This window comes from Parasteatoda tepidariorum, chromosome 2 (assembly GCF_043381705.1).
Source record: "Parasteatoda tepidariorum isolate YZ-2023 chromosome 2, CAS_Ptep_4.0, whole genome shotgun sequence".
Lineage (NCBI taxonomy): Eukaryota > Metazoa > Arthropoda > Arachnida > Araneae > Theridiidae > Parasteatoda > Parasteatoda tepidariorum.
The window spans coordinates 57202926-57220179 of record NC_092205.1 but is presented as its reverse complement, the minus strand read 5'-3'; the positions used below and the strand labels follow the sequence as shown (position 1 = coordinate 57220179).

General features: G+C 26.1%; 2 protein-coding genes across 3 annotated transcripts in view; one reads left to right on the top strand and one right to left on the bottom strand.

Annotated features, from left to right (window-relative positions):
* Nucleotides 1-17254, top strand: part of LOC107441450 (receptor protein-tyrosine kinase sevenless) — an 88476-nt gene that overhangs the window by 15723 nt on the left and 55499 nt on the right. For both annotated transcript variants that reach the window (XM_043048241.1, XM_043048239.2), the window contains exon 2: nt 12368-12424. In XM_043048241.1, coding sequence (XP_042904175.1) covers nt 12368-12424 — 57 coding nt within the window. The remainder of the gene's footprint in view (nt 1-12367; nt 12425-17254) is intronic.
* LOC107441722 (SKP1-related A) overlaps nt 1-17254 on the bottom strand; it is a 315013-nt gene that overhangs the window by 287206 nt on the left and 10553 nt on the right. The gene's annotated exons all lie outside the window — the stretch shown is intronic.

Sequence of the window (17254 nt, the reverse complement as noted above, 5' to 3'; positions counted from 1 at the left end):
TTTTCGATAATTAAATTATTTATAAATTCAATTATTCAATTTATGATAATTAAATTTATTTTAAAATTATTATTTATATTTATTTTTAAAGTAGCTTATTTTTTCACGAGTGATTATGTATTTTTTTCTTAAAAGTTAATTTATTTCTTATTTATTTTTAAATTTTTTATGAATATTTTTTTCGATAATTCAATTATTTATAAATTTAATTATTCAATTTATGATAATTCAATTTATTTTGAAATTATTATTTATATTTATTTTTAAAGTAGCTTATTTTTTCATTTGTTTCTTTTCTTCTATTTCTTTTCTTCTATGAATATATTAGAACTTTAAATTTGATTATTAAGCAATAGTTAAAAATTTAGTTCGTATGAATCAACCTGTTTCATCTTTCGATTGAGGAGATACTGGGCATTCAGAATAAGAAAAATCCTTCAAAAATTCATTATTTGGTCCATTAAAAAAACTCACACTTTACTAATAATGTGCGACAAACCGTGTCTGAATCGGAGTTTTCCTTACCGAATTATAAGATTATGAATATATAAAGATCCACGCATCAATACGTTAGTTCTCGTTGACAAAGATGCTTTTTCTCGTTATGAAATTTTTCAATATTCTCACTGCTTCGAAACGTTCCTTGCTCACCAGTTTTTCTTTTACTACCATAAGAAAATTTCAAATATTCTTCGACGTGTCTTGTATGGTTTTAAATAAATTTGATTAACTCAATGTCTTAACTAAAATTTTTAATAATTGAACAAGCATAATTGAAACGTATTTTTCAAAAAAAGTTTTGGTGGTAAAATAAAAATTTAATACCTTAATATATTTTGATACGGTTGCCAAAGCCACTTCATTTAAGTACTTATAAGCATTTAATTAAGTAAAAATTTATCAAAAAAATTAAATTTTGATTGCAAGGAACTTTTTAAATATTTATAGCACAGCGAATGAAAGAACATCCATGCCCTGCCCGGTATTCGAACACCAAACCTTACTGATGTGAGGGCAGTTCCCTGACCCCTACTCAGGCCGGTCAGCAATTTTTCAATATCAACTATGAAGAACCATACTTTCAGCTGTAACTTTAAAACTAATTTTTTCTGTTAAAATTTGAAGATAATTGAATAAAAATTGCACTTTTTTGTTTTAAACGTCTAGTGTCCCCTTAATTTTTTAACTATAAGTTCTTTGTGTCAGTGGATTTGGATTACCAAAAAAAGGTTCATCCTCTTTTTATCTATATATTTATTTAAAATAATCGTCGCTTTTATAGTTGTAAAACAAGCTTTGTCAAATATGTAATTAATATAAAAATTTAATTTTGTTTATGAATATTCATTTCATTTCATTACGTCAATAAACTTCAATCGTTAAAGAATTGTTCCAAGATCTCTTTATTCATATATATTTAACAGAAATTATGTCTCGAAATTTTTACTCGCGTTATCATGAAAGGGTCCCCATCCAGTTATGATATGGGGCATGTTAAACCGGATGGAGTTGGGTCAATAATGCCCCCTCCCGACTTTTTACTGTTGGTAAATATGATCCCCTTCTATTACATTCATCAACGAACTGTTTTTAAACCAATGAACTTTACTCCCTTACACTACAATTGTCTGGAAATAATGTGTTGGTGACCTTTAAAAGTTCTGCGAAATTTCCTTTGAATACGACAAAATTGTGCTATTTATAATCAGATAATTTGAATGCATATATATTGGAATACATCTAAAAATGTCCATTTATCAAATGAATGAGCATCAGTATTGAGAGTATTTTGTTTGCAAATGGAATTTTTGTGTTTATTTGGTTGAAAAAAAATTACAACTTAATTATGCAAAGAACTAAGCATTTTTCAGACATTATAAAATTTACTTACGAAAACGCTTATTGTTAAAAATATTCAAATTATTTGCGAAAGTTTATATATTATATTTGTTTTCTTATTAGGTAGTTGGATTATAAGAATTGTAATATGAAAGAGTAAATTTTTTAAAAAGATGCATTAAGTAGTTGCGGTAAAAAAGTAAAACTTAAATTTTGAGGGTGCAATGTTTTGAATTTTGAAATTATTTTATAAAAATAAATGAAGTCACTATTATAATTTATACAACTATTATTCTCATTTATTGCTATGAAGTTTAGTTTTCATTACCAACACCAACGAGTTTAATGAAATATGTTATGCATGTAAACAAAATTTCTTTAATTATGTTTTTTAATAACTTATCAAGACAATCTGAGAAAATTCTCAAGTGTTAAGTTGAGAAAAAAGTTGAATTTAACTGAATTTAATAGAATAAAAAAGTTCTTCATAAAATTTGTTGAAGTTTGCTGTAGTCATGGTCATATTCTAAATAACTTTCGGGCTTATTTATTGCATGCAAAGTGTATACAAACTGCTAAGTTTGTATTTAAATGATTATCACAAATAGTTTTTGATGCATTAAGCTTACCGAAAAAAGATTATTAAAATAATTTATATTTTTCTACATTTATATGGTGTTAACTCTTTTTAAATTGATTTTTGCAATTTTATGAAATTCTTTTTGAAATTACTAAAAATCTAAAAAATGCTTGAAAGTTAAATTTTTTGTACAGGAAATTTTTTAAAAAAAATGCTTATCTTTATTAATAAAAATTTATAAGGAATCGTTGTAATAATTTCAATTGTTTATTTTATTTTATCTACATCCAAGTATTAAATTCATAATTAATTTTGGATTAACTTAGTTCTTTTTTTCATTTGTGTCTTTATCTTAAAAGGAAATATGATACAGTTTTTACATTTACTAATCTAACCTAATTTCATAAGTATTTTTACATTTCTATGAAAAAAAATCATTAAAAAGCAGTATCAAATGCAATTAAAGTACATATTTTCGTCATTATAATTATTATAGTGCAATAGTTCCTTATAATTATCTTAGTTTTTTCATGAAACACTAATGAATATGTTGAATACAAAACGTTCCAGAAAATATTGTCGCTCTTTTTCATAACAACCATAATATGAACATAAGAGTCTCTGAGAGCTTGGCTCAAAAATTGTAGACAGTTGGCTGAGAGAGTTTCTTATCATGTAAAAGAAAGCTTGCAGTATGTTATTAAACAATAAATAAAAATATTAAACTTTTTTCTTATAAAAATTTCAATGATTAAATAAAGAAACCATTGACAGATGAAGACCATAATTTATTAAACTCATCAACCGATGCCATCGCTTATCCCTATCGATTTTCCAAAAAATGTATACATTTTACTTGGCCATTTTCTAACAAAACATAAACACGCCTTCCCTATTTGAGTAATTACTGAGATAATTTGGATTAAATGTTGGCGAAGAAAGAGAAACAAATAACAAAGCAAAAAGTACTCGTTTAAATGATGAAAAAGAATGAAGCCATAAGAGGAATGATATTCGTCTGTATTTTGTAAAGAATGTGAAGAAAAAATTTAACTTAATATGATAAGGGGTGTCGACGCCATTATTGTTTATGGGTATAGGTCGTTGCCCATAAGGGCCCGGGATCTGATAAGCCCATAAGGTCGGCTGCTACAAGCATGATTATGATTTATTAGGAAATAAAGATTTTTATCTTGGAGTTTCGAATATTAGAAGAATCTATATATGCTTTGGGATAGTGTTTACAGTAAACCTTGCTAAAGAAATATCAATAAATGATAAAACTGTATACAAGTTGAATTTTACAAAGTATAGCACAATCCTTTTATGTCAATTTTTCTTGCATCGGAAAAATTATAATATAGTCCCAAATAGAACTCAGTAAAAGGCTGATCTTTTTATCTTTTTTTCATTGTCACGACAACTATATTTTAAAATATATTTACCATATGACAAGTATTGAATATATAATAAATATTGAATATATAATAAATTTTGACCACGATAATTTTGCGATCAATATCGAATATGATACGAGTATTGTCGACACTATAATTCCCAACAACTATGATGATCATAGCGAGTACGCAACTTAATACGTTAATATCGTGATCATTGCTGATAATGATTGTTATCAAATGCAATATTAGTTTGAGTATTGATGCATTTTATTTGAGTAACGAAAATATGGACGAATATATCGTGATATATCGGGAAATAAATATTCCAGCATTGATTAGCGCTAAACTTTAACAATCAACAAGAAAATGGTATCAATCATATCTAAATAATTTATATAGCATGGGAACATACTTAAAGTTCATGAAACTGAAAATTTTATTCTTTAAATTGGGGGTTATATCAGAAACAAAACAGTGCTTCAAGTACTCACTGAGAAAAAAATTATGGTCAAAACCACCAGAATGTGGTAAAATTTACCGTGTTTCTAGCTCTATGGGAACATTAAAAAGCTCGGTAATTTTTACCGAAACACTTTGGTTATGATTTTGTTGAAATTAACTGTATAGTTAAATAATATGTGATGAAATTTGGTAATTTATCATGGTAGAGAATGGCATAGAAACTATTTATTTGGTTAAATTTGCTTTTCAGTTTTGTGTTTTTATGTGTGGTAATAAGAATTATAATTTTGAAAACCAGAATTTCTTGTAAACCGTTACCATAAGAGCAGAAAAATAGCAAAATGAATAATTTAAATACCGCATATTTTAGTTTCATTAACCAGAATTATGTTTTTCGTTTTTTTTTTTTAATTTTTCATTATTAGAAATGTTATTACTATACAGTACGGTAATTTTGCAAGAAATTTTTTCTCTATACTTAATTCAACAGCTCTAAGAAACTACACAGTGACAAAAAAACAAATGAACTTTTTCTCCTTTTGTATTTCCATAAACATCCAAAGTTATCAAAAATTCGAAAAAATTTTTTATATCGGCAGGAAAGATTTTTTCGGCTATTGAAAAAATTCAAAAATTTCGGTTCGATTATTCATTAAACAGAGGTGATTTCCTCCTTTAATTGAAATAAAACTGTTAAATCAATCACGATAATTTGGTAAACAGGTGTTCCCTAAATCGGGTCCTAACTTATTTTTTTGACTATGTGCTGAATTCAACTACGACGCATATGAAGTTCACTTTTGCAGTCACTTATACTATAATTTACGCACATCAAAAAAAAAAAAAAAAAANCAGCCTGGGCAAGAAAGTGAGACCCTGTCTCAAAAAAAAAAAAAAAAAAAAAAATTGCAAATTGACGCAGTAAGTAAACAGTTATCGTAATCTCCGACTTTTTTATTATGTTATCTTCTTCTAATATCAAGGTATAAACGAACTTGCCATTAAAAATATTTATAAAAATATGCTGAACTTAACTTTTAAAGTTATGCTGAACTCAGTTGAATAAATCTCATGAACACATCACCTATCTAAAATTTCTGATTATTTTAAATAAAAGCTTAAAATAAAAATCATTTACCTTATTTTTTAATGCATAACTTGCATGAATAAAATACTTATATTTGAAAATTAGACAAAAAAGAAGCTGTAATTAATATTTTTAAAGTCTGGTCACTTAAAATTTACGGACATTAAAAAATTTAATTTTTAGAAATGATAAAATCGAAATCGATTTTTAATGCTCTATTTTAAATTGCTTTAAATTTTTATAGTTCATCAAATAATTGTTCATTCTGATTGTAGTTTACCAAGTTTATAAATATATGTTTGTTTTAAAATTAAACACACTATAATCGAATTTTATGTTGGGACAAAGAATAAAATTATGATGTAAAATTATCTTTTTTTAAAAATGATATTAAACTAGATAAGAATTGAAATATTATTTAGTTTTATATACTAAAGAAGCTAGTCCTGCTTTTTGCACTTACCAACTTATTTTAATTGTAATTCAGTTACGGACAAAAATTTAAATGTTTGGAGAACAAAAGAGTTTTAATATTTTTATTCCCTCATAAACTCGAAAATGTATAAAAGGAAAAGGTTAGAATATTTTTAAAGCATGTAATCGAAGTAGGTAAAAATCAAATTGGTCTTTTGTAGTTGAAAGAAAATATTTAAGTTGAATCGATCAGGTGCAGAAATAGCATAAAAGTGCATTATGCTAAAAATTTATAACATTGCTTTGTATACAGTGTAAATCCAGGAATTTGGAGATACACACTGTAAAAAATATTCCTGATCAAATTATGGTAAGAAATACCGATACTCAGGGTGCCCGTACTTTTTACCGTAAAATCCTCTTTTACCAGAATATATACTACGGAACAAAAAATCTGGTATATCGTAATTTTTACTGAAATAACCACCGTGAAATTACTGAATCACTCCGACTAAATAAATATTACTGTGAAAATTTGGATATAATATTTTACGGTAAAAATCCATTTTGGGGTAAAATGGGTTTTACAGATGATGAACCCAAAGTGTCGGAATTTTATACCGTATTCTGAAACGTAATTTTTGCAGTGCAGCAATAAAAAAAAATTACGATTTCCCCTTGAAGATACTCGTTAAAAATAGTTTTAATTTACGAAGGGATATTATAATCCTATAATTTCATAAAAATCTTATTATGCATTCAGAACTTTTTAACTTATATTTCTTGACGGTCATAAAAACACATAACTTGTGTTTAAATTCATTTTAATCAATATTAAGATCAATGTAGGATTCTTCTAATTGGAAAATTAAGTTTAAATCAAGAAAGCTTATTAGTGACATGTAATTGAAATCTGATCATTAAGATCATTCAAATGTATGATTCATGAAATAAAATTACTGGTAGTCCTTTTTATTGGGCTACTTCGAAGTTAAATATGTTGATGAAGCTCTCCTCTTTACGTTGCACGTAAGAAACATATAAATTGTTAATGATCACTTAGTCCATACAATAGGCTTCATGAAATTAAGATTAGGAACTAAGGAATCTTTATTGGTTCTTAATTAACAATAAAGGCTTCTATTTATAAACATATCTAGTGAAGTTAAAGTTATGTGTAATATATGACCAATTTGCTTTGGTGCATTCTTTTGCTTATAAAATGTTTTAATTAAAAGTTGGGATGTCGTTTTAAGGCTACAATGGACCCCCAAGATCGTGAAAATCTCTCGAGAAATCGATTTTCTAATTTTGCCCATTTCACATTAATTAAATGATATAAAAACGCATATTAATTATTAAAATCGTAAGAGTTTGTAAAACATTTGCCAATATTAACGTTATTTTGCTTTTTTATTGCAAAAACTTGTTATTGTGAGTGTTTTGTGTTGTGTTTCGCAAAACAAAAATTTTGCATCGAAATGAAAATTGGAATAGTTCCATGTGCTATAATTCCATGAAATTTTTTTGACACACTCTCTAAAGAATAAAAAAAAACTTGAGGAGAAAAAATTGCGAAATAAGGTGCCACAACATATTTTATAGTCATTCATAGAGGAACGATTTTCATGTTTTATTTTATTTTATTTTTTTTTGTTGTTGCCAGAACTTGCTTTTTCTACTCTCTATGGAAATAAGTAGAAAAATGTGTAAATTTTTTCCCTGCAATTCGAAGCGAAATGTAAATAAAATTGAAAATAATAAATAATTTTTAAATTTAAGTAAAAATTTAATGCAAGAAGCTCATTTAAACTTTAAAAAAAATCGAAAATTTTTTTGAAGAAATTTAAATTTTTCATGTTATAGCATGAATTATGTATCAAATTATTTTATGTTCTTTATCTAAATATAAACAATCCCTACAAGTTACAGCAATGTAACATTAATTTTTAAGGAAAAACTTATTCAGAGACCACTATAGCCTTAAAATTTACAATTCCAGCAAAAAAATTGCTTTTATACTAAAAACATAATCTCGGTTTTTACGGAATCGTACATTTTAGTAAATTTTTAATGTAGCGATTGTTCTACATACTATATATATTTTTGACTAAAATATAAAAAAAGTGCAAATAATAATTATAAGAGTGCATTTTAATTACCTTCTCCATGAATTTTTAAAAATATTTTTTGAAACTTGGTGCTAAGGTATCTTTTACATGCAATAGATATCTTTATAAAAGATATCTATTGCATAACATTTGCGTCTATAGCAGACGCAAAATATAAATTTTTTGTTTCAAAAATATCAAGTTCATTTTTAAGTTCTACTCCCTCCCTAAGTTATTGATACATGAATATTACTTTAATAATTGATTTCTTATTAGTGGTTTGTTTAAATATTTTATTACAGTAATATTTATCAGTCCCAAAATTTCATTAGTATAACAGTACCGTTTAGAAATCAAGTAAATTTGCAGGTATATTAATCTCGTTAAGATTTTTTTAGACCAGCATGTTTTGCAATTTTTAAATCAGAATGGATAATGAAATCATTTCGATTATGTATGTGAATAGCTTTCTGATTGCACGACACATGGGTAATTAGAAATTATAATTCTGCGAAGGTTCTTTTGTGATTATGAAGAGAAAAAAATTATCTCCTTATATTAGGTGTTAAGATATTTAAGTAATATATATATATAATTTTTAATTTTATGCATCGCGTGCAAGAAAAAACCAAAGAATCACTCAGACGCAGAAGTACGAAAGATGTTTTTCATTGAACAATTTCTTTTTCAAATTAAAAATTAACTTTTTTTTTTAAAAAAAATTTATAAAATAAATTTTTTAGCGCAAATTAAAGAGCAAAAGGAAGAAAAAAATACTTAAAGCTATTATTAACCTGTCATAAATGTCTCATTGGTTACTCAGTAGATTAATTTAAAAAAAAGGATTTGAAAAACACGAATAGAAGTTCGTATAGAAGAATTATTAAACATAGAAAAAAGAAAATTTCTCACATATTTTTGCCATTAATTTTATATTTATCTATGATTAACGTAAATATTGCAAAAGTTATTTATTTTTAAAATAAAATCAATTTATTTGTTTGCATGCACTTTAATTGATGCAAAACTGTTTCCGAATCATTTGGTTAATTTGTATTGCAGAAAATTGTTTAAATTTTAGCTCCTATTATTACACCTTAGAACACTCGCACGTTAGAAACACCTTACCTTCAGATATACCTGCATAAAAATTAAAATGAAAGCTAACTTCTTAAAAAAAATTACATATGCCTTTTGCTTCCTGTCAGGTTGTATTAATTATGTTTGACTTATTAACAAACTATGTTCATATATGGTTCATACATGGAACACACACGTGCAAAATTTTTTTGCAGGTCCTAAAAAGGGTTATTTTAAGTTAGAGGTAAATTATTAAAATGTCACTTTCATTCTTTAAAAATAATGACAACATAAAAATCAAATATTTATTTTTTACTTTAAAATTACCTATAATATGGCCTTTTTTTATCATTTTGGGTAACTTAAAACATATTTTACATCTAAAGTAATTGTATTATATTTATTGTATTTGAAAAACAAACATATATGTATAATATTTTAATGCAATTAGGTAATTTTTAGAGCTAAAAATCTCTGGATATCTTAAAATTATACTTTACATCAAAACATCACGATTTTCGTAGCAACAAAGATTTTATTATGGCGTAACATTTTAATTTTGAAAGTATCATTTTTCTTTTAGAAATCGTTATCACTTCCACTTTCGCAAAGTTCTTGTTACATCAATATAATCATCTACCAAAGTGTTAAAAAAAAGCTGAGAGACAAAATTGTCTCAGGCCTGCAATTGATGCAGCTCGATAACAAAAAACCTCTCTCTTCCCACGAAATAACTGTCGACTGAATATTGTTATGGCTACACACCTATTGTTCTTTAAATGGCAAACGGAATAAAGAATCCATACTAAAACTCTTGCATCATGTTGTATTTTATATGATCACAAAATACATCTCATAAAACATATGATGTTATTTTATTTCAACAAAAATAAAATATTTAGGAAAAAAGTACATAAGGAAATTTATAATTAAAGTTTATTCCATTTTGTTTATTGCAATTTTAAAATATAGGGGGGGAAATTCTTAATTACCATAAATTCTTGATTAACTGGGGAAAAATGCAAGGAAATTCTTTAAAAAAAATATGAGAAATTCTTGGTCAAGAACTTGAAAGTACCGGATAATTCCGAAAGTGGGATTAACAAAATAACAAAATTGGGCCAGGAATAATTTATGACATATACATATTTTTGCTTTAATTAAGATTATTTCCAATTTCAATAAATTTCAGCATTCACGCAACAAAGATAGTTTTGTTTTTTGCTCAGCAGGCTAGATTTTAGTACAACTTCTTTTAATCGTAATTGCAGTTTAAATAAGTAAATAAGTTTCATTATTTAAAAATGTTTTCATAGTTTATTAACAAGTTAATTAATTCATTTGTTACGTTTGTGTTAATTTACGAAATATATTATTTATTTTTCTGTTATGTTTTATTAATTTAATGTGTAGTATTTTATTTGTCATCTTTTTATTGATTTATTTATGAATTTTTTATGATTAATTAAATTTTGTAAAAATATCGATATGGTTCAATTGTTATTGTTGAGATGCATGTTAATTTTTTGATCGAAATTAATCTAAACTAAATATTGTGATTATTTTATCAAATATTAGATATTTCCGTATTTTGTAGAAATTTTTTGCTTACATATATAAGGGAAGGATTTTGTTTAAAAGTATTTTTAACAATGTCAATGAAATACTACTGTTTAATTGTATTAATGAAATATTTTAGTAAATATAATTTTAAGAATAAAAACTATTTCTTGGAATTTCCCTTACTTTTATATTATATTATATTATAATGTAATGTAATGTAATGTAATATAATATAATATAATATAATATNATATAATTTAATATATAATATAATATAATATAATATATTATATTTTTTTATTTACTGGAATTTGGCGTTGTGTCTCAAACTTTTGTGACATTTTCGATTAAAACTACACATTTTCAAGAAAAAGCATTTGAAAATTTTTGCATTTGTGTTTTTTTTTCAGTTCAAAACTGTGTTCAGACATTATTCATGAAATATAACATTAGCTTCACTTCTACATCTGTTTAATAATAATTTCAGATAAATTAATTCATATTTACAGTTTTTAATTCGAAATTATTTGACTATTTAAGCCTGCAAAAGAATTATTCAAAAATGCTATGTAAGCAAAGAATTTTCATTGGGCGAAAAGGTTTCATAACTCTAAAAAGTTCTTTCATCTCTCTGTATTAGACTGATTAAGGTTAATAAATTTAGCGAACATCCCGGAAGAATAAATTTTCATAAACGTACGAAGAAAAGACGTTTTTACAAACGAAGCAAAAGAATTCTTACCGCCTATGTAGCTTCTTTCTAAAACTAATTTCACTTTCTGATTTTTCGGTTCCTTACGGCTACGTGTGTTTAACATAATAATAAATAATAAAAAACTTTAGGTTATGTTTTCATTGAAATCTAAATAAAGGGATCAGTAGCATCTTGAAGTTCATGATAACTGAATTTTTTTCTGAAAGTCTTTAGTGTTTAAAATTATAATTTAAAACAGTTTTTTTTCACAATTATACTTTTAGAAAGATTACAGTGACCAATGTTAATTACGTCGTAAAAAAGCTCATATAGATTTGCAAGCTTTAATTAAGTTTTCTATGTAAACTTTTGCATTGATATACCGAAATTTAAAAAACAATTTATCCGATTGTTGTTTTGATTTTATGAGGTTATGAATTATCAAATTCTTTACGCCGTAAAGTAGGATTTTTAATATCTTTTATTTTATCATATTTAGCATATTTTTTTTCTTATTTTTTATGTCTTATTTTAAAACTTTTTCTTACATAAAATATAATCATTTATTTTTTGTTTTCAATTTTTGTGTAGTATAAAATGAATTTTTTTAAACCTATAAAATATTTAAAAAAATATATTAGGGAGCTTCTAAACCATATTATAAAGAATGCGATTGTCTTTTATCGCATTAAAGACAATAGAGCAACCATATGAGCAATTTTGAATATTTGATAGGGCACTATTTCAAAGGGTGTTTTCTTGGATTTTCTATTTTTTGAATATTTCTGATTAAAGATTTGATATGTATTGGCTGTTGAGATAGTGAAATAGACATTGTTAAAATACTGTAGCACATAACATTAAGTTTATAATATAAAAATAACATAATTGAATATATAATTGAAAATATTAATATTTTCAGTTTTTGCTAAAAATTTCCAGAAAAATATAAGTTACTTATCGTATTATATATGATTCCAATACTTATCAATAGAGGTCATGATTTTATTTAAGCCCACAAATGTCGGATATTCTAACGTAAATTTAATCTGTTTCCTGGAAATTATTTGCTTTGAACTCTATTTATTATTAAATTTGCTTTCACAACTACTGATGTATGTTTTATTCTCTTTTTAGAGTTCTGACGAAGAGGATTTTGACGTTGCGTGCAACGAAACGTGTAAGATACAAAAGGTAATGCTTCTTACATTTTCCACTTTTTTATTAAAAAAAGTAAATGAAATAAAATAAAAAAATTGGACTTTAATTTATGGACTTTAATTTATGGAATAGGTTTTGATTTATAAATTAAAAAAAGCATTCCAATTTGAAATATTTATAGATTTCAGTTGCTGTTTATTTAATTTAAGCTGGTCAGTAAGGAAAAAAGCGAAGAAGGATTTTAATAGATAGTTTTAACAGATACATTGTAGTAGATTAAGAATTAATCGATAGATTTCAGATTTAAACAATACTTCTAATACACAGGACGTGGATATTAATTTTAATTTTCTTACAAGCTAAAGCAATTAAAAAATGTTTACACGTAAAGGGAGTAGGGGATTAACGCAACAATAGTAGGGGATTAACTAAATAGGGAATTGACACAACAATATTAAAAAATCGATTTGCCTTTTTTCTGCATTTCAAATATTTCTCTAGTTTATAAAGTTTGTTTTCATATTATCGATTAAGTGTTTCTAACAGATACATTGTAATAGATTAAGAATTAATCGATAGATTTCAGATTTAAGCAATACTTCTAATACACAGGACGTGGATTTTAATTTTAATTTTCTTAGAAGCTAACGCAATTAAAAATGTTTACACGTAAAAGCAGTAGGGGATTAACACAACAATAGTAGGGGATTAACTAAATAGGGGATTGACACAACAATATTAAAAAATCGGTTTGTCTTTTTTCTGCATTTCAAATATTTCTCTAGTTTATAAAGTTTGTTTTCATATTATCGATTAAGTGTTTCTAAGTTAAAAAATAAAATAGCATAGATAAATCATATAATTTAATTTTATGCAAAGCTAAAATCTAGGTCTAGCTCTATATTTACATGAATAAACAAAAGAAAAACTGAAATAAACAAATCGTAATAGGTATAAATAGTATACGCATAAATTATATACTTAAAACAATTATGTGGTATAACATGACAGAATATCGGAATCTGAACATCACTATTGTATTATAAAGTTTATGAAGGATTGATTTCTATACTGAGAATAAAGTATAATCAAAACTACCGAAATAAGGTAAAATTTACCGTGTTTCTGACTTTTTGGAAGCACCTAGCAGCTCGGTGATCTACATCGAAGCACTTTAGTAATGTATAATAAAACTATAGTTTTATACTAGGTAAAATTGGCAAAATGTGGTAAAATTTGGTAATTTTATCATGATACGTTAGACCATGGCACAAAAACTATTTATTAATTTACTTTTCAGTATTATATTTTTAATTATATTAAAGAACAATGTGTGGTAATAAGAACTCTTATTTTGAAAATCAAAATTTCCTGTACACCATTGCCCTATGAGCGGAAAAATTACAAAATGAATGGTCTAAATACGGTATATTTCGGTTTTATTAACCAGAATGATGGTTTTTGTTATCAAAAATGCTATTTCCATTCAGTATGGTAATTTTACCGGAAGTTTTTTTCTCTGCAAACAGTAGTCAGTTTTTACTAATTAATAATATAGCAAATTTCAAAGATTTTATAGATCGATGAATTCCAAATTTGTTAGCAATATGCGCAAAGTTAGACATTCATTAAATCAAAATAATATAAAATATGAATTAGAAATAAAACTTTTACTATATTACTCAACTATGCAAAAAGTTAATTACCAATTTATTTCCAACTAAGCATTCGATAATAACTTTTAATTTGATCGGATCCCTACATTTTGTCAACATATTTTAGAAAATCGTATATACTTAATAAAACATTTATACCAGGTTAGAAAAATTAAGGTTTCTTATTTGTGAAGGTCAACGTACAACTAGTTATTCCTCAGTGTTACGCTTCATGAACTAAAGAATATCAAACAAACACGAAAGAAAAGAAATCTTGAACTAATTTTATCGCAATTAAGAACATCCGCTCGCCATTTACTTTTGAAAAACATGTTTGTAAGATGCATGCTAGTTATAATGACTTATAACACTATTTAGATATTGATCTAACCTCATAGTGTTTAACATTCTTCTTACACTTGAGAAGTATTGACGTGATACAAGTGTATTTAAAACAAACACGCATAAAAACGAATTTAAAGAACGAATATGAGGGATAGGGACAAGTGCGTGCTAGTTTTATAAATTTTCGGGAAAAGCACATGAAAAAAAATTCTGGCAACAGTAATGTATGGTAACACATTGCTGGTAAAAAAAATACCCATAATTCTGGTTAATAAAACCAAAATATGCGGTATTTAAATCATTCATTAGGTAATTTTTCCGTTCATATCGTTAGGGTTTACCGCAGATTCTGGTTATCAAATTTACAGTTCTTATTACCACACATTTAGTAAAATATACAAAGCTGAAAAATAAATTTAACCGAATGAATTATTTTTATGCCATGCTCAAAGGTATCATGATAAAAATACCATAATTTATTGTTAATTTTACCAAAAGAACTTAAACCGATTAAATTAGCAACGCGCTTTGGTAAAACTTCACGGAAAAAGTCAGTAAAAAAAAGTCACGGAGGCGAGCAGCATTACCCACACCAAACTGCCACAGATACCCGTTCAGAGAGGGGGCCACAATCACACAATAGAGGACAACACACAGAGAGAAACATCCATGCCCTGAGCGAGATTCGAACCAGCAGCCATTGGCTTCGTAGTCAGGCATGCTAACCGCTTGGTGACCTGTCCGGCACTTTTGTAAAATTTACCGAGATTTTTGGTGTTCCCATTGAGTCAGAAACATGGTAAATTTTATCACATTCTGGTAGCTTTGACCAAACTTTTTTTTCTCATTGAACTTGCATTCAAACGGAATGTGTCTAGAGAGTTTTCAAGCGTTTTCGAATTTTTCAATCAGTTTTCAAGTAATAGTATTGAATTTCCTGCTCTGTTAATAACACGTCAAAAACAATCAGTCATAAGAATGAAGATGATAGTATTTAGTGATTGAATTGGTGAAATTAAGGTGATAGTGATTAAAATTTTCGATGAGCTCTTAAAATAAGGGTGTCTACAACTGAAAGCATGAGATTTTACAAATTATTTCTAGAGGCGCACAGTTTACTTTTACAAATTTACTGAAAGTTGCTTACATATTTCTTCATTAAAGTATTCCTTTACGATGTTGCGTTTCAAAATTATGAGTAATTGAAATTCCTTTGAAGGTAAAAAAGCAAATTATGTAATAGCCTTTGAAAAAAGTAAGTTATATCTTGCTTTAAGAAAAATTTTGACCTATATCGTTTAATTTTAAAATATTTCTTTATTTATTTTAAAGCATAATTTTTTTTCAGTTTATTTTTTACTGATATACAATTTGGATTTCTTTGATTTTAAAATATTTTAACTAATTTATTATTAATTTTACATTTTTGTGCTTAAATTATTGATAGGCATTTTTCATAGTTGTAGCAATTTAGTTCAAGTACAAAAGAAAAGTAATACTTCTATTTTTCCAAACTTTGTCTTTTCCTAAATAGGATTATTAAAAATGAAGCCAGGTTTTAATTAAATTCAATAAATAGTATTCAGTGTGAGTTAATTAGTTTAATGACACATAAAAGTAACTAAAATAAAGGAATATAAATATTTCAATTAACAGGTCAACAGGTTCCTAAATATTTCTACGATTACCAGTTGAAGAATTACATCTGCCTTCAACCGCGGAAAGGGTGCACGAGATTTTAATGGCATTGTGTACTAATACGCTATTGAAATTTTAAAATGTATAATAAATTTGTAATTCTTATATCAAAAATCTTATAATAAACTGAATTCACTTAGAATACAGCCTTGATCATTGTGTTGAAAAGTGTAAATAAATAATAATATACATGTTTAAATAAATGATGAGTTTATCGTGTTAATAACTTTTCAGATTTTCATATAATTGATTCTGTGAGAAGCATATCTTTGACGGTTGCTTCCGCTTCCATTTACGTGTTTGCTCAATTTAATTCATTGACGCAAAGCACTGTTAAGAAAAAGTAAAGAAAAAATTTCTGTATGCGTTGACTATTTCTGTTTCACTTTAGCACAATTCAAATTCAATGGGGAATGCAAGAAATAAAGGAATAAACAAATGAATTAAAAAAATTATCAGGTGCTAGTTCTATATTGCAAAAAGTCTATGCTGTGTTATCATGCTACGTGCTCTGCAGTGCATTGAAAAAACAGCGAAAGGGTTTCATGATAGATTTCGAGAAAAAATGGCTTGACATCGATTTTCTTTCCTTTGTTAACGCCACATTCGAAAAAAAAAAGGTATGGTTAAAACTGCCAGAATATTCGAAACTTTGCCGTGTTTCTGGTCTCAATGGGAACATTTGAAAAACCCAGTAGCTTTGGTAATGATTTTGGTAAAGTTAACAATAAATGGTTTTATAATAAGTGATAAAATTTCATAAATGTGGTAAAACTTTGTAATTTTATCATACCGTAGAGCGTGGCATAAAAACTATTTATTCGGTTAAATCTCCTTTTCAACGTAGCATTTTTTTACTAAATCTGTGGCTATACGAATTATAATTTTGAAAAACCAGAATTTCCGGCAAACTGTTACTATATGAAGGGGAAAAATTGACCAACGAATGGTTTAAATAACCGTATATTTTCGTTTTTTTTAAACAGAAATGGGTTTTTCTTTTAACCAGAAATGTTATTACCATACAGTACTCTAATTTTACCAGAATTTTTTCTTTGCGTAGGTTTCCAGAAAAATAGCTTGGTAACTGTTTTCTTTCTCTTACTAATCATATGAACGTTAAAATACAGTTTCAGAAAATTAATAAAACAAAATCTATTTTTAA